Genomic DNA, 26,362 nt, shown 5'->3' on the forward strand with positions numbered 1-26,362 from the left:
ATATTTAACCAGATATAACAGCATATATACAATACACATTAAATAAGCTTAATTTATAGTTAAATAAGCTTTAATTAAATTAAGCCTACTTAACTATTTTATTTATTTAGCTTATTTAACTATTTAACTATTAGCTTATTTAAATATTTAACTACCAGCTTATTTAACTATTTTAGTTAAATATGTTAGGGTCCGTAATCAAAGGAGCGAGACTGATAAAAAGCGAAGGTCAAGCAAAGCTTTATTTCACACCAAGCATCGGAGAATCAAACTGACCCCTCAGGGCCATCTCTTGCAAAGAGGCGACCCCGCCCAGCCTCACAGACTAACTTTTATAGAGCTAGTTTAGGGGGACTATATACAGGTGGCCAATGAGATTGCAATACACAGAGAAAACTGCACAGTCAGTCATGCTAGGTCTGCCATACACAGAAAAAAACTGCTAGGTAACACACAGGTGGCCAATTGAATTTCAATTTACCCTAGTAGACATATGCCTGCCCTACTGATTGGATGTCTTCACCCGGCCTGACCCGCCCTTGTATCTAGGCTTTGCAAGTAAGTTCCTCTGGGAGGGGTGGGGTCAATCTAAGTTCACCGCATAAACACAAAATTACTCCCTCTGGCTAACCAGGCCCTTACAAAATATATTTTAAAATTTTAATTTGCCATAATGGAAGGCACTGAAGCCATTCAAAACATTCCTCAGGGAGAATTATCTACTGGCAAATTCAAATGTCCGAGGTACATTCATTCCTATGTGGGGAAAAAACCAAAGTAAGTTACAATTGCTATCTGCAAGATTCCATTTTGCTAAAAGCAGGTCGGCAGCAAATGTTCACCAAAACGTTAACCACTTTTGGGCAGTGGCATTGGGTACATTTTTCTTTCGTTTGTTGTTGTTGTTGTTGTTTGTTTGTTTTTTTCCCTATTTATAAAATCTCCCCAATGGGACGCGCTCCCATTATGAAGAAATGAGAACCACTGGCTTCTCCGCCCCTGGAATGCCCTTTCCCTTCACCCCCGCTGCTGCCAGGGGACCCCACTCACTCTTCTGAACGCGCCCAGATGCCACCACCCCGCTTTCCTTTGTTTCTCCCCATAACGCTTATCTTCTAAAATGTCACAGAATTACGTCCATGGCTTACTGTGCTTCCTACCAACTCCCCCCAAAAAGTTCTTGAAAGCAACGACCTTTGTTTTGTTCACTCATTCCCAATCACTTATGGCAGCCCTTGCCACAAGAAGGTCCTCGAAACACACTGGCTGCATGACCGAAGGGGAAATAGGTTTGTTCTCGGCGACTGTCTACTTGCCTTATTGTCACTGTGCCGATGTACAGCTACAAGACACGGCCCTCGGCGAACCGTTTCCTTCACGGGGAGTCGGGAGCCAGAGCCCTCGCCGCCCAAGCGGTGTGACCACGAGCCCGGAAGCGGGAACTCGGCAGGTGACAGGCTCGCCCCTCCCAGCCTCGCAGACCAGAGCGGAGAACTACACTTCCCAGAATGCATAGGTCCTCGCCTGGACTACATTCCCCAGGGGCATTAGCGGCCGTCCCTAACTCGCCCCCTGCCCCGCCTCTCTGGACAGCCGGCTTTTGCAGCCCAAGGCTCCCGGCCTGAGTTCAGCCCAGTGAGGTTAGAGACCCGGAGAAGGGGCCCGACCCCGGGCTGCTGTCCATCCGGGCAGTGCCGGAGCCTCCGCCTGCAAAGCACGGCCAGGAGGCGCAGACCCCGAAACCCCGAGGCCTGGGCGAGGTGAGCGGCGGAAGGTCGGTGGAATGCGGGACAGAGGGGAGGACCCCGGCCTTGGGAGGATCCTGCGCCGGGGCGCGGGACACAGGCCGGAGGCGCGCCAGTGGGGCCTTTGTAGGAGCACGCAATGGGGGCCAAAGGTTGGCACCACCCACCAGCCGTCCGGCGGACGTGCCCCTGACCGCGGCAGGTCGGGCACTTGTCCCCACCTGCCCAGGCCCCGGTCACTCCCCTACTCCCTCCCGACCAGTGCCCGGCGCGCTACTTGCCTGCCCTGCCGGCGTTTGGATTTGCTCCCGGCTGTCAGTGAACGTGAGGAACTGTGTTTCCACCCCTCCTCGGCGCTACTGCCTTCCCGGGCTGCAGGCGCAGAGATGTGTTTTCCAATAGAAGTGAGTTGCCGGCTTCCCTCTCCCCCCACGGCAGAATCTGGACCGGAACCCAGGATTTCGGTCTCTGTGCCTGCTCCCCCCGACGGCAGCCCTGCGGCCGCCGTCGGAAAACTGCTGTCATCTGTTTCCCAAGCACTTTTCTCTAAAAACCTGGAAGGAGATTCCTTGACAACAGGGGGAGGAGTTGGGGGCGGGTGCAGCTTGAGGTGGAGAAGAATTGTACCCTGCCGGCGGTGAGGTTAGAGCCGGTGCTGTGGAGACAGCGCGGTACGGATCCCGGTGCACCCTCACTGGCTGTGTGCACTGGGGCAAGTGGCTCCCACTCTGCCCTCAGTTTCCTGATCTGTAAAATAGGCGTGGACAATGGCAGCAATGCTGCGGGACTGAACGATGTGAGCCGTGCCTGGCCCCTGGGGCAGGTTCAGTGAGTTGTTGCTGCTACTGAAGCTGGAGTCTAGTCTTTTTTCTCTGAGCCACAGGGGGAAGAGTTGGGCCCCGGCCCACATTGGGCTGGCGTGTGTCTGGGCCTGTCCAGCTCCAGCTCCTTCTGACTTCCCTCTCCGAGGGCACGTGGCCTCAGTTCTCAGGTGGTGGAAGGATTTCAGAGCTGGTGATTCTCAGGGCTGGAAAGCAGAAGAGGCGGAAACCAGAAGGGGTTTCTCTGTCCTGGCTCCCTTTTTCCTCTTTCAGATTTGTCTTCTGGAGACTCTACCCATCCTCAGGGAAGAGCCCAGAAAGAAGATATGGCTATTGGACCGAGGGAAGCAAGATCTCATGTGAGTTCATTGACATCTTTGGTCTTAGAGACCGATTTTTTTTTTTTTTTTTTAATTCTCAAATCAAAGTTCTCTGCTGCATGCAGTCTTCTGCAGGACCTGAAGCCCAAGCCCTTTCCTCCTTCAAGAGTCAGTCCACCCACGGGGAGGGTGGATTCTGTAGGGAATGTTTGTCTCCTCCCTGACAATCCATGTCTAGTGTTTCCCTTTTCTTTTCCTAACAGATACTTCTTTTTTCTTTTTCTAAAAAGATTTTATTTATTTATTTGACAGAGATCACAAGTAGGCAGAGAGGCAGGCCGGGGGTGGGGGGTGGGGGGAAGCAGGCTCCCTACCTAGCAGAGAGCCCGATGTGGGACTCAATCCCAGGACCCTGACATCATGACCTGAGCAGAAGGCAGAGGCTTTAACCCACTGAGCCACCCAGGTGCCCCCAGACACTTCTTTTTATTCATCAGTCTCAATTCAGTGTATGATTACTAACTTGATAGGTGAGATGCCACATGGGGACCAAACACACACACACACACACACACACACACGGCAGCTCCTTTCTGGCCCTGCTTCCTTGGTTTGCCCTGGTCTCCCTTCCTACCCTTTTTTTTTTTTTTTTTTAAAGGATAACCTCCCTAGGCTTCTCCAACCCATCATTGTCCGTTTTTTCTCCCTCTTTACTTTGTGGATTATGTTCCTTATTTCTGTACTCTCTTGAAAACTTTTCTCGACCTGCCATTTTCACCCTTCTATTGTTGGAAATGGGGGAGGGACCCAGTCCAGGTGAGCCATGCTTGAACAAGGAATAGCCGTGTTGGAGGGGACACAGCTGGAGAGATCTCTGGACTCCAAGGGCAGAGAGAAGACTCGCCAGGAGGGAGCACGGAAGGTGTACAGGATATCAGGAGTGGAGAGGCAGGGTCTCCGGTGGGTAGGAAGCAGAGCTTAAAGCCAGACTGTGGGCCCTGGACAGATGTGCCTGTTTCCTCACCTGGACAATGGGAATAACAAACATGCTGACCTCATGGGACAGGTGAGAGGGTCACACGAGTCAGTGCATGGGAAGTGTTTGGATAAGGGCTGGGCACTAGCAGACACCCAACAAGGGGTGGTCATGGGAGCCGGATGGTGTTACTGAAGTGATGATACCACTCATGCCGACAGATGGGACCTGCTGGACCGTATTGCTGGGACTTGTCCTTTCATTGCTCATCTGCATCTGACAGTCACAGTGTTGGGTGTCTGCATGAGGGTGTGGCCTTTGTTTTCATGCCCACGCTCGCGCAGCAATGATCATTCCCATGTTTCACATTAGCAAACTTGAGGCTCAGAGACATCCAGTAACCTGAATTCAAACCCCAGTGCAGTGTGTCTGGCCTCTGGGTCCAGGCTTGTCACTGTGCAGCCATTCCCCTGGTGCCTCTTTCAAATCCCAGGGCAGCCCCAAACCCCATGTTGCCAGAGCTCTTCTCCACTGTTGTGTTGATTTGGGGCCCATGAAATGTTGTGGTGGTTGATCTTTGGGCTGGGACTGGCCAGTGCATATTTCAAAGCTTTCCCCTCCAGTTCCCACAGACTGACCTTGCTCTCTTGCCCAGAATCTTCTCCAACCTGCAGGGGAGTGAATGCATGTGGCATTTTCCCCAACCTCACTTGCTCCCATGTGCCCCTACTGCATGGGCTTGTGGGTAAAGCCCGGCAATGGGCGTTTAAGACCAGAGAGAGAATATACCAAGTGCTGGCTTAACAGAAGACTTTAATTATTGTCCTGCCTCTGCTGCTGGTAAAGTAGGTGGCCTTTGGTCTTGACTGTCCTGGACCTTCTAGTCCTGATCTCTAAAATGAGGATATTGTTGGGAGATTGTATACAGTCCTGCCCAAGTACACATTCTTCTTTCATTGATCCAAGGTGTTTATCTTGTCTGCCAGCTGGATGTAAATTCTTTGAGAGCAAAAATTATTTCTTATATTCCTCCCCAATATGTAAATAATTCAGTGTTTTTCTTACCATATAGATATTTTATAATCATGGTAAACATTGTAGAGAATAAAATATGCATGTATGTATGCATAGACGTGTAGATACGTGTGTGTGTAGAATTGACCCTTGAGCAACATAGGTTTGAACTGGGCAGGTCCAGTTACACATGGATTTTTTTCGATCAATACAGTAGAGTACTGTAAATGTATTTCTCTTATGCTTCTTTTTTGGTTTATTGTTTGAGAGAGAGAGAGCACAAGTAGTTGAGTGGAGACAGAGAAAAGAGATAGAATCTCAAGGAGATTCTGTGCTGAGCACAGAGCATGATGTGGGGCTCGATCCCATGACTCTGAGAGCATGACCTGAGTGGAAATCAAGAGTCAGAGACTTAACCAACTGATCCCACCAAGGCGCCCCTTATGATTTTCTCAATAACATTTTCTTTTCTCTAGTTTATTTTAGTGTAAGAATATAGTATATAATACATATAACATGCAGAATATGTGTTTATCGACTGTTTACTTTATCAGGAAGTCTTCCAGTCCACAGTAGGCTATTAGTAGTTATGTTTTGGGGGAATCCAAAGTTAAATGTAGATTTTCGACTGCGTGTGAAGTCAGGGCCCCTAACCCCCTCCTTGTTCAAGGGTCATCTGTATGTTAATTTTTTCATATATTCAAAAGAAAGTAGAATCACTCTTAACCCCACCATCTGGAGATAATCACTGCCAATCATTTGTTATATATCTCTCAGCATCATTCTCATATATATGTATATATATGTATATATATATAAGCTTTTATCAGAAATGAGTACAAACTACACACTGATATATAACAAATATAAATATTTGTATTTAACATGATCATGGATGTCTTTTTAACAGATACTGACCTAACCATCAGTTGCACTGGTTGCATAGTATTTTATATTGATGTGACAATAGCTAACATCTGAAGCTTTGGTAGGCCCCAGACATGGTATTAATTACATTGTATGGATTATCTCATTTATTTAATAGCTCTATGTAATAGGTTGTGGGAGGCATTTCTGCAGTTAAGAATGAAGCCTTGGACATGTCCTTGGACTGGAATCCCAGGTCTCCCACTGACTAGCTGTGAGACTTCAGGCAAATTTATCCTCTCCGTGGCTCTTTTCTGTCATGTAAATGGAAACAGTGATAATATCTTCTCTTAGGGTTGTTGTGACTTTTAGATAAAGATTATATTAAAGATTAATAGGTAACTGAATTAGAAAAAAGAAAGATCAATAGAAAGCTCTAGGGATTGTACCTGGCCTGTATAAAGCATTTGGGAGAAGAGAGAGATTTCAGTTTCCATTATTTCTGTCCTCCAGCTTCAGTGGCACTCAGAGAGTGCCTTCTGTTAGTGACCCTGCCCTTTATCATCCGTGATGACCTAGCTTGCTTCTCATTTTTTTGGTATTACTAAAACCATGATAAATGCTCTGTGTGCACTTTTGTGTACTGCTCATTATAGTAGAAATATAATAATTGGTGAGTTAAAGAATAAACACATTTTAAAGATTTTATTATGTATTATCATATCCCCATCTGCAAGATTATTCTAATTAACATTCCAGTGGTCTTAATTCCTCCCTGCATCTCCTTATAGTGGTTAATACTGGGCCTGGTAAGACTTTATGCTGCTCAGTATGTATTTGTCACTGGCCAATGGTTCATTGAACAAGAAATAACCTGAAACCTTAAGAAACAAGAATGACATCAGAAGCCTTTCATGGCAGCCCATCCTCCCCAGCAACTGCCACCACTTTTACCCTGTGCGATGGGAGGTCCTGGGTGAGCTGAGATGGCTTGTCATTACAGGTGTCGGTGACCTTCGAGGATGTGGCTGTGCTCTTTACACGGGATGAGTGGAGGAAGCTGGGTCCTTCTCAGAGAAACGTGTACCAGGAAGTGATGCTGGAGAACTACAGTAACCTGGTCTCACTGGGTAAGGGAATTTTCCCTGTTACCATAAGTCAGCACCTGCTTCCCTGCATAAAAGCTGTGGGGCATCAGGAACTTTCAGCTGAATTTGGCCTTGGGGTTGTGCACATTGTAAATAAATATTTAAAGGTTCTTTCCCACTATAGGCATGGATTTGTCCCACATGTGGGATAGCTGACATACTTGTATGTTAGAAATTCCCTCATAGTTAGGCAACATTTCCTGCTGTGATTTTCTGTGATTTGTTTGCTCAGCTCACAGCAGAAAGCATCCCTCAACCGTCTTCATTACCCTGCCGCCAGCCTTTCCCAATTCTCTCTTCCAGCCTGACAAATGTGTATAAACCATCTTTGAAGGGGAGTCAGATGGTGCTTTCTCATTTTAAACAGGGCACTTGGTGTGGGTACCTGTTTACAAACATTTAGTCTGTAAATCTAATATGTTCCCTCTTCTGTGGCAAGCCATGGGTACTCTAGTAACCAGAGCTGCCTGTGTATCCGGCATCTCTAACCTGCAGCTACTTCCCACACGGCCACGCCCTACAGGCCCCTTGCCTTTCCCCTCACACACTCCCTCACGTCGCGGGGGCACGGCTGGAACACCCCAGTGGAGCTCTTTGTACCATCCCATGCGTTTTCCACTCAGATCCATGATGCGTCTTTGAGTCAAAAGAAAACCAAGTCTTATCTTTCTCTTTTCTTTTTCTTGTCTCTGAGCAGGACTCCTGTTTTCCAAACCAAGAGTGATCTCCCTGTTGCAGCAAGGAGAAGATCCCTGGAAGGTAGAGAAAGAAAGTCCTGGAGGCCCCTCTCTAGGTGAGTGGGTGGGACCGAGCGGCGGGGGGTGGGTGCGGGCAACAGTCTGGGGGGGTAAGTGGACAGTGTGGCTCGGAGATGTCGGTCAGGAAGGTTTCTCCGGAGCCTCTGTCCCCCACAAGCGGCAGAGGGGGGATGCTTAGGCCCCAGACATGAGCTTCCTCTTACTCTCTTGGTAATCACTTACCAAATGAATCTCTGGGGAGCTCTTCTTATTCGTTCCGTTTTCACAGGATCGCTGCATCTCGGGGATTCAGTCAGTGAATAGTGTATTTAAGGAATGGCAGAGAATCCATCTGACCAAGGCTCGGTATAGGAGAGAAAGAGCCGAGGAAGGAAAGGGTGTCTGAAAGCTAGCAAAGCCGCATTACACTGGGCTTTGACAAGAGTCTTCTGCATGGGACCATCCCATGGAAATGAAGGATTTTCAGCAGAAGACTGGAGTTCTGGGTATTTTAGAAAAATTGGCTTAAATGTGAAAGAGTGTTAATGTCCTCTGGAGCAAGCCCCTATTCTGGCATTGAGGGCCGCTGTCAGAGACAAAGAGTGGCTGGTGTGGACAGAACTGGCAGGGGCCGGGGGGCAGCTACTGCTGTGTCACTGTTGATGCTGAAGAGTGATGATGTGGCTATGTGTGTATTTGTAACGGGTGCAGAAGTGCAGACAGAGGCTGGGGGGACACACCTGAGCTGGTGCCAGGAGCTCCACATGGAATGGGATTGAGAAGGGGCAGGACAAAAGAGGGCTTTAGTAGTATGTAATCTTAACATTTCGTAGAGAATAGATTGATGAAATCCTTATGTAATTTGAGTTTAATAAGAATAGTCACTTTGAAGCATGGTGGGGGGTAGATTGAAAGTGAGGGAAAAGCTGATGGGGAGACAAGTGTCCCGGAGACACTTGCAGTAAGGTAGGCGAGATGTTTCTACAGTGGGACAAAGGTATGGGCACTGGGGTCCGGAGGGAGGGAGAGGGGTCCCTTTGTTAAGGGTGTAGGGTGAGTTTGCTGTGGGATGGGTCTCACTGGGGAGGAATGCCTGGGGAGAAATGCTGGTCGACAGCTGTATGAGGTCTATGGGAACTCCGAAGGCAGGTAAGGGAGCCCTCAGTACAAAGGTGGCATTTGATGCCTCAAGTTGACCAGGTGAGGGCACAGAGCAGAGGACAGAATCCCAGGAAACCTCACCATTTACAAGGTGGGTTAGGAAAGACGACTCTGGCTGAGCCTGAGAAGTCATCAGAGGAGAAAAACGGGAGAGGCAGCTGACAGGGAAACTGGGGACAGAGAGCTGATGAGTGCAGGAGGATCCAAGTTTGAGTCCCCATCCCCTACTTTCCTGTCCCCTAATGGATGGTACGTACGTGAGCTCTGTGCTGGGCACTGGCCATGCAACATTGGACAGAAAGATGCAGGTTCTGCCGGCTAGAGATCACGGCTGGGTGGGGAGACAGGTGACGGTGCACTGAGCGCACACAGGGTGTAGAATGACCCCATAGGATGTCTGTAGAGTGTGTGAGCGTGCGCAGCAGAAGGGGTGGTGTAGGCAGAGGCTTCCCAAGGAGGTGGGATCGGAGGATGTGGAGCCGGGTCCAGCCACAGGAAAGGTTCACCTGATTCCAGAGAAAGGAAGCCAGTGGGTGCTGCCGTGAGCCAGGAGAGCTCTGCAGGGACCAGATGCCACACAGCGGGGGGGAGCCTGGACACAGGATCTGGTCTGTGTTTGAGAGCCAGGCCAGGAGCCTGGGGACTGGGAAGTAGTCTTACCAGGGCCCCAGGTGTACACTGCTGAGAGCAGCCTGCAGGCCGAGGGGGGGCCTGTTGGTGTGGAAGTGAGGGCTCCTCCCCGCTGTTGTCAGGTCCAGATGCGTCAGTGATGGCCTCTCATTCCATGGGCCCCGCACAGGAGCTGCAGGCTGGGTGTTCTCCCTCCCCAAGCCCGCAGGCCAACGGAGCCTGCTTCCCACCATACTCTGACGTTTCTGCTGTAGGTACCACCTGTGTGTCTGTCTGTTTATCTTACTCTGGTTTGGAAGAAAGACACGAGGTCTGGGAAGCGGGTAGAGGCCGCCGTCAAGTGCCTAGAGCAGGCAGGAATCCATGAATCAGCCGAGGCTTGGCAGGGTGGCATCTGGGCAGCCAGCAGGAAAGATCTGAGGAAGAGAAGGAAGTCTCTGTCCCTTTCCCCGCACCTCGGGAGCCTCCCATCCAGGAACGCATCTCTCTTAGTGAAGTGAGTCATTGGTGGGTTCCGGGGAGTAAAAGTGTGACCAGAGTCTGGAGTCTGGAGCTGTGCTGAGAGGCGCTGGGGCCCCCAGGCAATGGGGCTGGAGTCCTCAGTAGCCTCCTCCTCAGTGTTGGGGACATGTCCCTGAGGGTGGACCACAGGTGGGCGCCGGGAGGAAGGAAGGACAGTGCAGCCGACTGGTACGTGCATGTCCCTGGACAGGATGCACCTCCTCTCCTGCAGAGATGGCAGTCACCCCGGGGAGCCCCGGGAGTGCCTGCATGTGTCTGTCTGTCCGTCCAGCACCCCTGGCGAGTCTCCATCTGCCCGGACTAATGCAGCCTCCGAATGGCTTCCCTCCGGAGTGCAGCTGGCTTCACCCTAAGCACGCATGAAGGATGGGGTGTTCTGGATGTAGCTCAGGTGGTTAACTCTTGTCAGACCTGAAACCTGCCCCTCCCGCAGCTGGTGACCGAAAAGCCCGTGCTCCAGGGTGGACTCGGGGCACCTCTAGCAGCCTCCCAATGTCCCCCCCCCCTTTAAAAAATTTTTTCAAAGCCATTCGCAAATAGGAAAAACAGAAAAACAAAGGGTCACGGGGGGATGTTTGAAGTGAGAGGTGGAAGGAGGGGTGTGTGTCTCCTCTGAGTCTCTTGCTGAGAAGGGAGCACACCTGCGGGGGCTGCTTTGCCAGAAGAGTTGTAATGAGGCGATTAAACCAGCCGGTACATCATGAGTTAGCTCTATGCCCGAATGCGGAAATAGTCCTGAAATCTAAAATTTAAAAATGCAGGTATGATCTGGGTAAACAGTTAACCTTCCAGTGAAAATGTGCTTTTCTTGCCTGTCACTTTCTCCTCCTTTGTCATCTCAGCGCAAGAAGCCTGGTGGGGGGACTGAAACCCGGCTGCGTGGTCAGCGGAGGTGTCCCTGGGGGCTGCCCCACACAGAGGGTGGGGCCTCTTTTTCTAACTTGCACAAAGGTGCTGCCCTTAGCAGCGCAGCGACCCAGCAGGCGGGGGTTTAAAGAAGAATCTCTGAGGAGGTGAAAGCGGAGAGCAGGTACTCATAGGTGCCTCTACTGTGTTTGGTCAGTCTTGTCCTTGTCCCCTGCCCCCTCTCCCCAGCAGTACCTTTGTTGGCCCTGCACCTCCCTCCTGCCACCAACCTGTTTCCATAGCTGCAAGAATGCTCTATTAAAAGGTAAATCAGGCCACCTCACTTCCCTTCAGAAAACCTCTCCTGGCTTCCTTCTTGATGTTTACATTTCAAAGAGATGGCTCCCAGGAGCTTAAGAAAAACATCCTTGGTGGGGGCCTGGGTGGCTTAGTTGGTTAAGCAGTTAACCATCTGACTCATGATCTCAGCCAAGGTCTGGCCCTCTGGGTTGTGAGTTCAAGCCCCACATTGGGCTCTGCACCCGGTGGAGCCTGCTTAACAACCAAGAACATCCTTAGGCTATAATGTTCCCAGAGGCTTATAGTGTTCACAGGTTTATATACATTTCATATCAAAAGCACAGAGGAAGGATTTAGAAATGCAAATTTTCCCAAAGAAATGCTTTGAGGAAAAGGTAGGGAGCCCTCTTTCCCTTTGGAGCTCCCACCACAGCATTTTCCAGAACAACTGTATTTTCACCTTCCCACCCGCTATGCAGGCATGGAGGTTCCAGTTTATCTAGTGTTGCCAAACTTCTTATTGTCCCCTCATAATTTTTTATTATGGTAAAACACAAGTAACATAGAATTTGCCATTTTGACTGTTTTTAAGTGTACAGTTTGGTGGCATTCAGCTCATTCCCAAAGCCGTGCAACCATCCCCACCATCCAGGTGCCAGAAGTCCTCTCTAATCCCTTCCTGAAACTCTCTTCCCACTAAACACTAATTCTCCACCCACCTGTCTCCAGGCCCCTGCTAATCACTGTTCTCTGTCTCTGTGTTCAACTCCTAGGAGCCACATAGAATTGGAATCTTATAGGGGTGCCTGGGTGGCTCAGTGGGTTAAAGCCTCTGCCTTTGGCTTGGGTCATGATCTCAGGGTCCTGGAATCGAGGCCCATGTTGGGCTCTCTGCTCAGCAGGGAACCTGCTTCCCTCTCTCTCTCTGCCTGCCTCTCTCCCAACTTGTGATCTCTGTCAAATAAATAAGTAAAATCTAAAAAAAAAAAAAAAAAAAAAGAATTGGAATCTTAGGACACTTGTCATTTTGTGGCTGGCTTATTTCATTCCACATCATGTCTTCAAGGTTCATCTACATTGTACATCTGTCAGCATTCCATTGTCTTAGGGCTGAACAGTATTCCATTACATGTCTGCGCCACACATGGTCTATCATTTGGTCTGGATATTTGGATGATTTCCATCTTCTGGATCTTGTGAATAATGCTACTCCAAATGTGAGTGTGCAAATACCTCTTTAGATCCCTGCTTTTGGTTCTTTTGGGTACATTGGAGTGGAATTGCTGGATCACTTGGTAATTCTCTACTTAACTTTCTGAGGAACTACTATATCATTTTCCATTGTGGCTACATTAGTTTACATTCTCACCAGCAATGGAGCTAGGGTTTCAAAGTCTCCATATCCTTGCCAGTATTTGTTATTTTCTGGTTTCTTTTGTTTCTGTTATCCATAGCCATCCTCATGGATTTAAAGTGGTATCTGGTGGTTTTTGATTTATATTTCCCTACTGATTAATGATTTTAAGTGGTCTTTTCATGTGCTTATTGGCCACTGATATATTTCCTATAGGCAAATGTCTGTTTAAGTCCTTTGCCCATTTTTGTTTGTTTGTTTGTTTCTCTCTCTTTTTCTTCCTCCCTTTCAAATTCCAGTATAGGTCACATACAATGTTATAATAGTTTCAGGTTACAATATAATGGTTCAACACTTCTCTCCATTTCTGTGTTCATCTTGGGAAGTGTTCTTTTTAATTCCTATCAAGTGTTTCACCAATTCCCCCTACCCTCCACCTCCTACCTGGTAACCATCAGTTTGTTCTCCATAGTTAAGTCTGTTTTTTGGTTTGTTTCTGTTTTTGATGGATAGCACGTTCTGTATGTATCCATTAGTTCCAGTTGGTATATTGTGTTGTTCAAGTCCTTTACTACTTCTTTTCGTCTGGTTGTTTTATTCCTTATTGAAGGTAGGGCATTGAAATCTCCAACTATTTCTCCCTTCAGTTTTGTAAATTTGTATTTCATGTGTTTTGAGGATGTGTTATTAGGTATGTAAATGTTTGTAATTTTAATGTCTTCTTGCTGAATTGAACCTTTTATGACTATACATCATTCTTTGTCTCTCTTTTTTTTTAAGATTTTATTTATTTATTTGAGAGAGAGAGAAAGAGTGAGAGAGAGCATGAGATGGGAGAAGGTCAGAGGGAGAAGCAGACTCCCCATAGAGCTGGGAGCCCGATGTAGGACTCGATCCCAGTACTTCCGGATCATGACCTGAGCTGAAGGCAGTCGCTTAACCAACTGAGCCACCCAGGCGCCCCATCCTTTGTCTCTTATAACTTGTTTCCTAAAGTTTATTTTATCTGATACTAGTATAGCCCGTCCAGCTCTCTTTTAGTGCTTCTATTTGCGTGAAGTAGCTTTCCATCATCTCACTTGCAACCTATTTGTATCTTTGGCTCTAAAGTGAATCTTTTATTCAAACAAAAAACAGTCTCTGAATTACAGAGAACAAACTGGTAGTTGAGGTGGGTGGGAAGAGGGGTGAAAGAGATAAAGAGGATCAAGAATGCACCTACTTTTTTTTTAAAGATTTTGTTTATTTATTTGACAGAGAGAGAGAGATCACAAGTAGGCATAGAGGCAGGCAGAGAAAGAGGAAGGGAAGCAGGCTCCCCGCTGAGCAGAGAGAGCTGGATGCAGGGCTCAATCCCAGGACCCTGAGATCATGACATAAGCTGAGGCAGAGGCTTAACCCACTGAGTCACCCAGGAGCCCCCACGAGTATATCCATTTTATAAGCACTGAGTAACGTACAGAATTGCTAACTCATTATTTGTATATGAAACTTAGATAGCTGTATGTTAATCATTCTTCAATAGATAGAAAAAAGAAAAGAAGCCAGTCTTTTATAGACAACATTTGGTTAGATTATGATTTTTTTCCCCATTCTGCCAATATCTGTATTTTGACTGGATAATTAAGTTAATGTATTTATATTTGAAGTAATTACTGATATAAGGGACTCACTTCTGCCATTTGGATTTTTTTTTATACACCTTATATCTCTTCTTTGTCCCTGATTTCCTGCATTACTGTTTCCTTTTGTGTTTAGTTGATAAACATTTTAATTCCCCTCCAATTTTCTTTTATATATATTATGTAGGTATTTTCTTTTTGGTTACCATTGGGATATTTAACATCCAAAATTCATAACACTGTGATTTGAACTTACACCACCTTAAGTACAATAATATATAAAATCTCTGCTTCTATATACTTGCATCCTCATCCCCTTTTAGTTACTGTTGTCACAGACTGCATCATTATACATTGTGTGCCTTAAAACACAGCCTAATGATTTAAAAAAAAAATACTTTATTTATTTATTTGACAGGCAGAGATCACAAGTAGGCAGAGAGGCGGGGGTGGAGGGGAAGTGGTCTCCCTGCTGGGCAGAGACTAAGATGTGGGGCTCAATCCCAGGACCCTGAGATCATGACCTGAGCTGAAAGCAGAGGCTTAACCAACTGAGCCACCCAGGCGCCCCTCTTTGTCATTTTTGAAGGATGGTTTACCAGATGGAGAGAGAATTCCCTTTTGAGGTTTTTTTTTTTTTCTTTCAGCACACAGACTATATCAACCTAGTACTTTCTTGCTTCCAAAGTTCCTGATGAGAAATCTGATAATCTTAATGAAGATCATTTGTATGTTATAAGTCTTGTTTCTCTTTTGCTGTTTTCAATATTCTCTTTTTGGCTTTGGGTTTTGACAGTTTGGTGATAATATGTCTCATTGTTGGTCTCTTTGACTTTATTCTTTTTGGAGTTCATTATGCTTCATAAATTTGTAGATTCCTATCTCACATCAAATTTGGGAAGTTTTCAGCCATTGTCTTCAAATGATCCTTCTCCCCTCTTTCTTCTTCCCTTTTAGGATTCCCACAATGCTATTTTGGTCCACTTGATGGTATCCCACAGGTCTCTTAGGATCTCTCCACTTTCTTCAATATTTTTTGTTGTTCATCCTCAGATTCAGTAATTTTAATATGGCTTATCTTCAAGTACACTGATTTTTCTGCCTGCTGAAATCTGATTTTTTAGTTTCTCTAGTGAAATTTTCAGTTATTATACTTTTCAACTCCAGAATTTCATTTTGCTTTCTTTCTGTGTTTTCTATTTTTCTATCTCTTTATTGATATTTCATTTTTTGAAAAATTCATTTTCATGGGCTTTACCCATATCTTTCTTTAGCTCTCCTGAGCATCTTGAAAAGTGTTGTTTAAAAGTTTTTCTGTGGGGTGCCTGGGTGGCTCAGTCAGTAAGGATCTGCCTTTGGCTCAGGTCATGATGCCGGAGTCCTGGGATCGAGCCCCCCATTGAGTTCCCTGCCCAGCAGGATGCCTGCTTCTCCCTCTCCCACCCCCCTGCTTGTGTTCCCTCTCTTGCTGCCTCTCTCTGTCAAATAAAATCTTAAGGAAAAAAAAAGTTTTGTGTAGTATATCCACCTTTATTTCTTCCTCATAGATGTTGTCTATTTATTTTGTTGCTCTGAATGAGTCATATCTTTTTTTGTGTGTGTGCCTTCTGATTCTTTGTTGCCAACTAGACATTTGAATTTTATAATGTCATAACTCTGGGAACTAGATTCTTCCCCTTCCCCAGAGTGATTTCCTTCTCATATATTTCGTCCTTTTCACAAAGAGAGGGCTACTTCAGTTATTTGGGAAAGCCTCTTCCAGGCCAGCTTTATTACTATAAGATATTTGAATTTGGGTAAATTGCTTAATACTTGAGTCTAGTTTTCTCATGAAATGAAAATATTATGCTAAGTGATTTCCATGTTTCCAGCTAGTCCTAGAGTTCTGTATTCCTACATAACTGAATTATTTTATCGTGTTGTTGATGGGGAATATGACTAATACTGCTGAAGCTACAAATCTTATGTCAAGTTTAAAAGTCCATAGTTGTTATCTTTGGAAAATATTATTTGACCTACAGTATGTCCAAATCAATTCAGTAAAATCACTTTACAACAGGGAAAAATGATAGTTGTATATATGAATACATGTATTTTTACATATAACTAATTTTTTATTGTTGTCAGGGGTCTCTGTGCCATGGACCGGCCTGAGATATAAACCAAAGGTATTCTCATGTCTTTTCTGAGCTTCTACCTTTCCCTTGGCATGTATGGTGACTTTCTAAATTTCCCATGTATGCAGTTAGTTTTGGATGTCCTTATACTTAAATATGATTGCCCAATGTGGGAAAAAGGTAAAATGTGAATGGGAGAGCATAGGGAGAAGACGGGCTCTGACCCTTAAATCCCCTGGCAGCTGCTTCAGCCAGTGGGGCAACAATGGCAGGTTGCCCTTGTGTCTGTACTTCCATGACCCCAAGCAATAATCCTCAGTCAGAACCCAGATCTACAGTAATTGAAGAACAAGGCTCTTTTCACCCTAGCTTCTGCAAGCCACCTAAGGACTGTCAGTATAGCTGCCTGCCATGGAGCTGGGGGCTGGGGCATGGGTAGGGGCTAGCGACTGAAACTACGTACCATTTATCAACCAGGCTTTGCCCTAGAAGCTGCCAGCCTTCAGTTAGATTCCACAGTTTCAAAATCATTGGAGCAGCCAGATTCTGCCGGTTCATTTGTTGTCTTAGGTGGGGAAACAGAATCCTGGAGCTTCCTACTCTGCCATCTTCCTTAATGTCCACTTATTACTCTTTTGACTCACATTTATTTTACAAGGTTTGGCATTTTCTTTCTTTTCTCAAGTAATGTGGAAGAGGAGGATTTGGATAGAAGTCTCACAGTTAGCTGGTAATGAGTGTGGTAAAACCTTCCATCACCACTTAGAAGTGGGTGATGGGTGGGCACTTGTTAGGATGAGCACTGGGTGTTATATGTAAATTCTACTCCTGAAATCAGTATTACACTATATGTTAACTAGAATTTAAATAAAAATTTTAATAAACAAAAAAAGAAGTCTCACAGTTATAAAGTTATTTCTTATCATTTGGTGAAGTTTGACAGTTTGCTTACTATCCACCTACCATTGTCTTCAGTTACCCAGAAAGCTTTGGTATTTCCTATTTTAATAAGTTTTATCATACTGTAAGCATTCTGATTTTTTACTTAGGAAGTATATTTTTTTAAGTGAAAGTATTATTTTTTTTAAAGATCTTTTCCTTTGTATATTGATATTTTTAAATTCATGTGCAGAAACCTTTTAAAATTGCAAGTCTCTTATTAGATATGATCTTTAAGAGGAAAAGGATTAATCCTCTCACTCTTATGCAAGGAATGACAGAAAAGTGGAAGAAGATTTAGTTTTTAGTTTATTATGAAAACTTTAAGCATACACACACACACACACACACACACAAATTTGAAACACTGTGGATTGTCACAGCTTGAGGAAGGGCGGGAGTGGTAGAGGGCAGCCCAACACCAAAGAATTATCTGTCCTCAAATGTAAGCTGAGTCCTATCTCTATATAGGACTTAAAATATCTTTACATACTTTTTAAAAAATATTATATTTTTATAACATTGAGTGGTTCTATCCAAGAATAGGAGAGGTTTTTCCATTTGTTTAGGTATATTAATATTCAGGGCTATTAAAAATTTTCCTCATAATAAGTTTTTTTTTATATTTGTTGTAAATTCATTCCTCCAATTCTTTGTTAGTGCCAATAAGATTATTGACTTCAGCATGTTAATTTTATATCTGCTACATCACTGATCAAGTTTTATCATTGATTTTCTGGAGTTACGTAGATAGGGTATTATAACACCAGCAAATAGTGGTAGGTTTATTTCCTCATTTCTTCTTTACTCATCCTTGTGCATCTAATTGGTTTTTCTTATGTAACTGAATTGATTAAGACATCTACTAGGAATGTTGAATAGAAGTGAAAATAATGGGCATCCTTGTCTTGTTCTTTTTTTTTTTTAAGATTTTATTTTTATGTAATCTCTATACCTAACATGGGGCTCAAACTCACAACCCCAAGATTAAAAGTCACATGCTCTACCTATTGAGTCAGCTAGGCACCCCTTGTTCTTGATCATAGCGGAAATGCTTCTAGTCTTTCTTCATTAAATAGGATACTGGTTTTAGGACCAAACTATATGTATTTTAGCATATTGAGGAACTATCCATCAATTCTTATTTTCTTTAATGTTTTTACTATCAGTGGTGCTGAGTTCTTTTGAAGGCTTTCCCACTGTCTCTAAATATACTCACAGTTTTTCCCCTTAGGTACCTACTTTGTAAAATACCATTTACTGTGGTAATAATAAAGGCAATGGATTGTTGGAGCTGGATTCACGAAAGGGTACACGGAGAAATTAACATTGGAACTGAATCTGAAGGCTACAGAGGAGTTTGGCACGTAGAAAAAGGAGTAATGACATTCAACATTAGAAACATTACATAAATGAGAACAATGGCATATAAATAATATAAAAGTCTTTTAATGTAGTCTTTTAAGTCTTTTAACAATGGCATATAAATAATGCAAAAAGCTTTGGATATCAGACTGCACTTAATTCATACTTTTCTAATCCTGTCTTCCCATTCATTCTCCTGGTTGCCTTCCTTAAATGAGCTTCCTTTATTCTTTTAATTACCCTAGTCCTTCTGCCTTCATCCATTATTATTTTATATGTGTTACTTTCCTATTTTTTCCTCTTGCTAGTATCTTTTAGCCAGAAAGCAAGCCCTTATTTAAATATCATTAGTATTTATTCTTTCTACACATTAAGTCTCAGCCAATTGTGTGAATCATTAGTGATTTTTTTTTTTTTCAGGATGTAAGAGCAGTCCTAAAACTACAAAGTCAACTCAAACCCAAGATTCATCATTTCAGGGGCTAAGAAGGAAAAGACTCAAAAGGCATGAACCCTGGAGTTTCCTATCAGAAAAACCCTGTATATATGAAGACAGATTAAAGAAACAAAAGGACAAAAATGAAAGTTTACAAATAATTTCAATCACCCATACAAAAATCCTCCCTGTAGAAAGAAGCCATAAAAATAGCAACTTTGGCCAAAATTTCGGCCTGAAATCAGTCTTTGTTAAGCAACAGAGGGTTGCTAGAGAAAGAACACCCTCAAAATACGAAATACAAAGAAATAGCTTCAAGCAGAATTCAAACTTACTTAGCCAACCAAAAATCAAAACAGCAGAAAAGCGGTATAAATGTAATATATGTGAAAAAGCCTTCATTCACAATTCTTCCCTTCGTAAACACCAGAAAAACCACACTGGAGAAAAATTATTTAAATGTAAGGAATGTTTGAAAGCTTTCAGCCAAAGTTCGGCTCTTATTCAGCATCAAAGAACTCATACTGGAGAGAAACCCTACATCTGTAAAGAATGTGGGAAAGCTTTCAGCCACAGTGCATCGCTCTGCAAACATCTAAGAATCCACACTGTGGAGAAATCCTATCGATGTAAAGAATGTGGTAAATCCTTCAGCAGAAGGTCTGGCCTTTTTATACATCAAAAAATCCACGCTCGAGAAAATCCCCATAGATACAATCCAGGTAGGAAGGCAGCCAGCACATCCCTTCCTGGATGTCAGAGAATTCACCTCAGAAAGAAATCCTATTTATGTAATGAATGCGGCAACACCTTTAAGTCAAGCTCATCCCTTCGTTATCATCAGAGGATTCACACGGGAGAGAAACCTTTTAAGTGCAGTGAATGTGGGAGAGCCTTCAGTCAGAGCGCGTCTCTTATCCAGCACGAAAGAATTCACACTGGAGAAAAGCCCTATCGATGTAACGAATGTGGAAAAGGTTTTACTTCTATTTCACGACTTAACAGACACCGGATAATTCATACCGGTGAGAAACTGTATAACTGTAACGAGTGTGGTAAAGCCTTAAGTTCCCACTCGACACTTATCATTCATGAAAGAATTCACACTGGCGAGAAACCGTGTAAATGCAAAGTGTGTGGGAAAGCCTTCCGACAGAGTTCAGCTCTTATTCAGCATCAGAGGATGCATACCGGAGAAAGACCCTACAAATGCAATGAGTGTGGGAAAACATTCAGGTGTAACTCATCCCTTAGCAACCATCAGAGAATCCATACAGGAGAGAAACCATACCGGTGTCTGGAATGTGGGATCTCTTTTGGCCAAAGTGCAGCTCTTATTCAGCATCAAAGGATTCACACAGGAGAAAAGCCCTTCGAATGTAACACGTGTGGGAAGACTTTTAGACAGAGCTCATCACTTATTGCACATCAGAGAATTCATACTGGAGAGAAACCCTATGAATGTAATGCATGTGGGAAACTGTTCAGCCAGAGGTCATCCCTTACTAATCATTATAAAATTCACATTGAAGAGGATTCCTTGAAAGTAGATTTGCATGTGTGAAAGCCTTAAACCAAAGCTCAGCAGGGTATACATACTTGAGATTGATTTAATAAATGCCATGATCATGAGAAAACTTTTCTATTTTAATTTTGTCTCATCAGATATTAAATTCTAAGGATAAAGAACTCTGACTATGTAATAAATATGTGGAAAACTTTCATACCTGTCAGTCACTTTTTAAAAAATATCTTAAGATAAGGGAATCACAATTGTAATTGATTACAAAACCACAATTTTGACCTTCTGTAAAGTGGGGTTCTTCTATCTTTTTATACAGTATTATATATACTATATGTGATGTATAAACATGAGAAAAATCTGGGTGTAGGAGTGCTGGATTTCTCATTAGAAAGACACCAACTGTATAAGCCAGCAGCATATTTATTAGAACTAACATTTTAATAGCAAACAGAACTGATCTTAAAATATATGCATATGTAGACCAAATAATAGATTAAAAAAAAGAAAAAAAAAAACCCTGGAAACTACCTCAGTCTCTGGAATTTGCCTTTTCCTAAATTGTTGTCAAACTTTGTGCACAGTTTTCATTAAAAAAGAGAAAGGAAAAAAAGGTGTTCTCTCACTCCTTTATTCTTCTAGTTGTTTCCAAACTACATCTAACAGTCTCCCCAAAAATTTTTGCACAATTTCTAATTTTGTTCTCAGAATTACATTTATTTGTTGCATTGAAGTCATTTATTGTTGAACTGTACTTGCTGTGTTCTGCAGTCAAATGCTCCACCACTGAGCTATACCCCTCAGTTGCTGTGTTCTGAACAGCATGTTAATTTAAGTAGAAAAAATATAGTTTGTTTGTTTGGCAGTCACTTCAAGGTTAAGCCTATTAATATTTTTTTAGTTGGCTGCAAAAGAAATCTTAAGAAATAATTTAAAGAATATGTCACTGTGGCAAAGTCTTAAAGAAATCCATTTCATGAAATTAAAGCATGTTTTCCCTACTTGAGGTTTTCAAATTTTTTTAAAAATTCAGACTGCAAAAGCAAATAAAGGAAATAATTCTAAGCCTTAGAAATGGTTTATTCAGTAAATATTTGCTTAATCCCAGGGTTGAACCAGTTACCATCCCGGGCACTGGAAATTGTAGAGAAGAGAGAAACAGGCCCTAATCTTCAAGAAGTCAAGAATTGAGAGGATGGGGCTGAAGGGACTAGTGAGTAAATAAGCAAATTATCATAACGTGTTGAAGTTTTCACGGAAAAAGAGATGGTACAGAGGTACCGTGTTACAGAACATCTTGCAGACATTTGCTCAGAATTCAGAAAGAAGGAATGGAGTCTAACCAAGGGAGCTTGATCAGATTTAGTGTCCCAGAGACAGGGATGCCCGAGCCCAGTTCTGGAAGAACAGGAATTCTCCAGAGAGTGAGATAAGTACTTAAAAGAGAGACAGCCACACATGCAAAGATCCAGGTACATGACAGCATGGCACATTTGTAGAACATCTATTAAGAAATGAGAATGACAGATGTTGAAGCTTGAGAAGGAGGCAGATACTAGATAACCAAAGGTCTTAACTGCATTTGATTAAGGAACCTGAATTTGATTCTGAATTATGGAATTATGATGAAAGATGATATCATAAAGGAAACTGCTCTGACAATAATGTATGGAGAATGAGTTTAGGATGTTGAGGACAACTGAGCAGACTGGAGCCTAGAGTATGGGCTGTGACAGTAACTTGAATGATAGGTAAATGAGGGTCTAAACTCAAGCAGGGGGCAGGGGAAGTGAAGAATGTGTGACAAATATTAACGTGGTAAAATACGGTTTTTACAATCAAATAATTGGGAGTGGTGAGTTAAGATACGGGAGTAAACCAGTGTGATCTGGCATGTGTTAAAGTTGATCGTATGGATCCAAAAGGGAATTATGAGCCAGTAGACTAGTATTAAGAGTAATTAAAATAGAGTTGGTAGTCAAAACCACGGTATATGAAATTGGTCAGCAGAAAACAGGATTAGAATGAGAAACAAAGGGGTCACAGTTAAAACCCAGGAAAACATCAATATATAAGGAGCTGGTCAAAGCTGGTCAAAGAGGAGGAATTGAACTAGATGAAATGAAATGGCTCCAAAGCCAGAAGAGCGATGTCACTGAGCCCAAATGTGAAATGAATGTCATCAGATGGTCAGTAGTGTTAGGTGCCACAAATCAAGTAATAAGGAGTAAACCAGAATTGGTAACCAGGACAGTACTGGAGACTGTACAGTGACTTATGGTGAATGGAAGCCAGATTATTCTAGGTTGGATTATTAATAGGAAGGTGAGAACTAGTGGGCTGTTTCAGACATGTTTCAAGAAGCTTAAAGGAAGAGAAGAAAAGAAGGCTGTGTTTAGAGGGGAGAAAATGATTTCTGTGTTAATGGGACAACATGCTGAGGGTGAATTAAAGGAGAGCATTAGGTGGGACAAATTGTCTGCAATGTTCTAAGGGAATCAGGGTTAGAGCACAGGTGAAGAAATTAACCTTAGGGTGGAGGAAAAAGCCTACAGAAATATGAGAATGCAGGTAAGTTCCTGTTTGATTTGGAGGTGAAGGAATTTCCTCCTGCTGACCTTATCTTCCATAAAGTGGGAGAAAGATTCATTTTTTAGAGATATTAATTATAGTAGCAAATTTGGGGTCGTTGGGTATCTAAAAATATGTTAATGAATTTCAATCTGTGATTTGCAGATGTTTTTAGAAAGTCATGGCTCTGAGTTCATTCTACATTCTTGGGTCAAAATCTCCACCTTTGTCACTTTTCTATGTTTGGCACTTGTGTTACTTTTTGTTTTTTCAAGAAAATTTGCTCATGAATTGGAGTTTAAAAACTACTTGGGAAGGGGGTGGCGCCTGGGTAGCTCAGTTAAGTGTCTCTGCCTATGGCCCAGGTCATGATCCCAGGGTCCTGGGAGAGAGTCCCGCATTGCTTTCCCTACTCAGTGGGGAGTCTGCTTCTCCCTCTCCTCCCTGCTTGTGCTCTCTCACTACCTTTGGCTCTCTCTCTCCCAAATAAATAAAACCTTAAAAAAAATTCTTAGGAAGGGGAAGAAAGAATGCTTTAAGAGTTATAAGGAGTTATAAGAAGAAAGAGAGACTAGAAAGAAATGTAGGATTTCAACAGGTAGGTGTGTGGAGGTAGATGGAAAAGCATTCACATCAGAGGAAAAGTTTGTGCAATGACAAGGAATCATGAGAGGACACGACGTGCTCACTGTACTACTGTAAAAAGTATTTTTTAAACTTCATTTTCCAATTATTTCTTACTAGTACATAGAAATATAACTGATTTTTGTATATTGACCTTATATCCAGTAACCTTGATAAATTCACTTTCTTCCAATAGCTTATTTGTATATTCTTTTGGAATTTCTGCATATACAATCATCATCTATAAATAATGGCCATCTTATTTTTTCTTTTCTATTCATAATACCTTTTAAATTCTCTTCTTACATTATAGTACCATATGGCGCAAGCCAGTGCAATGTTGAATACAAATAATAACATTCAGTACTTTACCATTTAATGTGTGAGCTTTAATTTGTGGTTATCTGTTATCAGACAATTAAGGACATTCCCTTGTATTCCTAGTGTGCTGTGAGGTTTGTTTGTTTGTTTGTTTGTTTTATCACAAATGGTGGTATTTTGTCATATTCATTTTCTGCACTAGATCAACATGACCTTATTTTCTCTTCACACTTTTAATAGAGAAGTACATTGACTGAATTTTTATGTTAACCAATATCACATTCCTTTGAATTAATCCTACTTGGTCATAATATATCATCATATATGTGTATGTGTGTATAAGATCAGGTTTCTTCCTTAATAAATACAAGTCTGAAGAACTGACTGAAGACTATATTCTAAGAATTGAGAGCAGAATTTTTAATCATTCAAATCTGAAGAGTGGATGGAATCTTAGTATCTGGAGAGGAAGGGAAAGGCAAGGGCAAGTGTACTATAGGAACAAAAGGCTCAGAGCGAGAGTGAATACAGCATCTGTAGGAACCAGCGGGAAACTAGTCTTGCTGGTGTAGGGGGCTCCTGATAAGAGAAAAGAAAAAATATTAGAAATGAAAGCTTGAATTAGATTATCAGAGACCTTGAGTGCTGTCTGAGACTACCATAGCTGGGATATGATCCTTTAGATCCTTGTGAAACTAGCTGAAAGACAGGTTATTGGCAGTAGGCATTGGGAAAAATTGTTCTCAGTGAGCAGTACAGAAAACAGAGGGTAGCTCCATTCTTGATGCCTGACAATTGCTCTGGTCTTTTGCCAAATGCCCCAGGTGATAAAATTCTTAAAGCTGACTTTATGAAGCTTTAAGCTTTTAGATTTTTTCAAAATCAAGGTGCAATTATACTTTCAAAATCAGAAGATACAATTCAGTTAGTATTGTAGATTAGTATGTTTCGGGTACAAAACCAACTGTTTCAGGAATAGATTTTCTGAGAGTTATAAGAAAAAGTTTTTCATTTTGAGAGGTAACTTCTTGTTGGAACACTGGACAAAGCGTCAAGAGACTTGCATATTTGTCTACCCCCATTCTGCTTCAAGTTACATAGCCTCTGGCCTTTTCAACTATATAAATACCACTATGTTGTTTCATCTACTGTTACAATTCCTAATGGTGTATGTAAGGGCCTGGTTGGCCAGAGGGAGCCATTTTGTTGCAGTGAACTTAGATTGACCCTATGCAGTGAATTTGGATTGACCCTGCCCCTCCCATAGGAACTTACTTGCAAAGCCTAGATATAAGGGCGAGTCAGGCCAGGTGAAGACATCCAATAAGAGGGGAGTGCATATATTTACTGATGTGAGTTTAAATCCCATTGGCCACCTGTGTGGGGGCGGGGCTCAACCATCCCTATAAAGGTTAGTCTGCGAGGCTGAGGCTGGAGAGGAGTAGGAGAGTCTTTGGAGGAGTAGGAGAGCCCTCGAAGAAGGAGAGCCATCAGAGGAGTAGGAGAGTCGTCAGAGCTGGGAGAGCCGTCAGAGCTCTTGTAAGAGCCATAAGAGCTGTCAGAGCTCTTGTAAGAACTGTCAGAGCCGTCAGAGCTCTTGTAAGAGACATAGCTATCAGAGCTCTTGTCAGAGCTGTAAGAGCTGTGAGAGCTGTCAGAGCTCTTGTCAGAGCTGTCAGAGCCATGAGAGCCGCCAGCGGTCCAGCCGCTCCGAGGCCTTGCCGAGTGGCCTTGCGGGAGCAGCTTCCTTCTGGGAGTGGCTTCCTCGATGTGAGGCCTCCTCGGTGAGCGGCCTAGTCAGGAGCAGCATCGTCTAGGGAGAGGCCTCGTCCAGAGCAGCTATGTTGGGAGTGGCCTTGCCGGGGTCGTCGCTGTCACCTTTTCGTAAGAGACAGCCCTGACGGGTCAGTTTGAGTCTTGATGCTTGGCGTGAAATAAAGCTTTGCTTGACCTTCGCTTTGTATCAGTCTCATTCCTTTGATCATGGACCCCAACAGTGTAGATCAACTCAAAATTTAAATTTATATCTTATGCATTTTTTGTGTAGAAATGTTGAGATGAGCACAAAAAAAACTACAAAGAAATACTCTTCTCATCTATCAAATTGTTAGTAATACTACTGGCACATATTATTGGATAAAATAATTAAATTATACATTATGAACTAAAAATTTCAACCTAAAGGTGAATTATTGTGGGAAAATGGAGTAGACAGATAAAATTTTCCTTATTTTTCCCATTAAGTATATCTAAAAACTCATAAAAAGACTGAAAAGTGGAGAGAAGAAAGGTCAGGTAGGAACCTCAGGAAAAGAGGAATGATGTGGTGATTGCGGGGCCTTTTGCTTCATATACCCCAGACTTGGAGCTGAAGAACCAGACACACAAAAATATTGCATAGCCC

General features: G+C 43.1%; 1 protein-coding gene and 1 long non-coding RNA gene across 3 annotated transcripts in view; one reads left to right on the forward strand and one right to left on the reverse strand.

Moving 5' to 3' along the window:
• The first annotated feature begins 1,552 nt into the window (after window positions 1-1,552).
• ZNF354B (zinc finger protein 354B) lies at window positions 1,553-21,055 on the forward strand. 2 transcript variants are annotated; one of them, XM_013059700.2, is made up of 5 exons: window positions 1,553-1,774; window positions 2,840-2,925; window positions 6,747-6,873; window positions 7,589-7,684; window positions 18,905-21,055. In XM_013059700.2, the coding sequence occupies exons 2-5, from the start codon at window positions 2,893-2,895 to the stop codon at window positions 20,482-20,484; spliced, it is 1,836 nt and encodes a 611-aa protein (XP_012915154.2). In that variant the 5' UTR covers window positions 1,553-1,774; window positions 2,840-2,892; the 3' UTR covers window positions 20,485-21,055. The 2 variants fall into 2 exon arrangements, with proteins under 2 accessions (XP_012915154.2, XP_004759082.2); XM_004759025.3 differs by having other exon boundaries at window positions 1,553-1,760.
• LOC123388884 overlaps window positions 6,766-26,362 on the reverse strand; it is a 56,836-nt gene continuing 37,239 nt past the window's right edge. Inside the window, exon 4 of the long non-coding RNA XR_006603402.1 lies at window positions 6,766-6,888. This is a non-coding gene — a long non-coding RNA (uncharacterized LOC123388884). The remainder of the gene's footprint in view (window positions 6,889-26,362) is intronic.

Source organism: Mustela putorius, unplaced genomic scaffold, assembly GCF_011764305.1.
Source record: "Mustela putorius furo isolate JIRA1106 unplaced genomic scaffold, ASM1176430v1.1 tig00003923_pilon_pilon_pilon, whole genome shotgun sequence".
NCBI lineage: Eukaryota > Metazoa > Chordata > Mammalia > Carnivora > Mustelidae > Mustela > Mustela putorius.

Excerpts from the sequence above, each read along its gene's own strand:
- ZNF354B (XM_013059700.2), top strand. The coding sequence starts at position 2,893 with ATGGCTATTGGACCGAGGGAAGCAAGATCTCAT. Across the intron at positions 2,926-6,746 it reads CGAGGGAAGCAAGATCTCAT|GTGTCGGTGACCTTCGAGGA; the intron begins GTGAGTTCATTG and ends TTGTCATTACAG. Across the intron at positions 7,685-18,904 it reads TCCTGGAGGCCCCTCTCTAG|GATGTAAGAGCAGTCCTAAA; the intron begins GTGAGTGGGTGG and ends TTTTTTTTTCAG.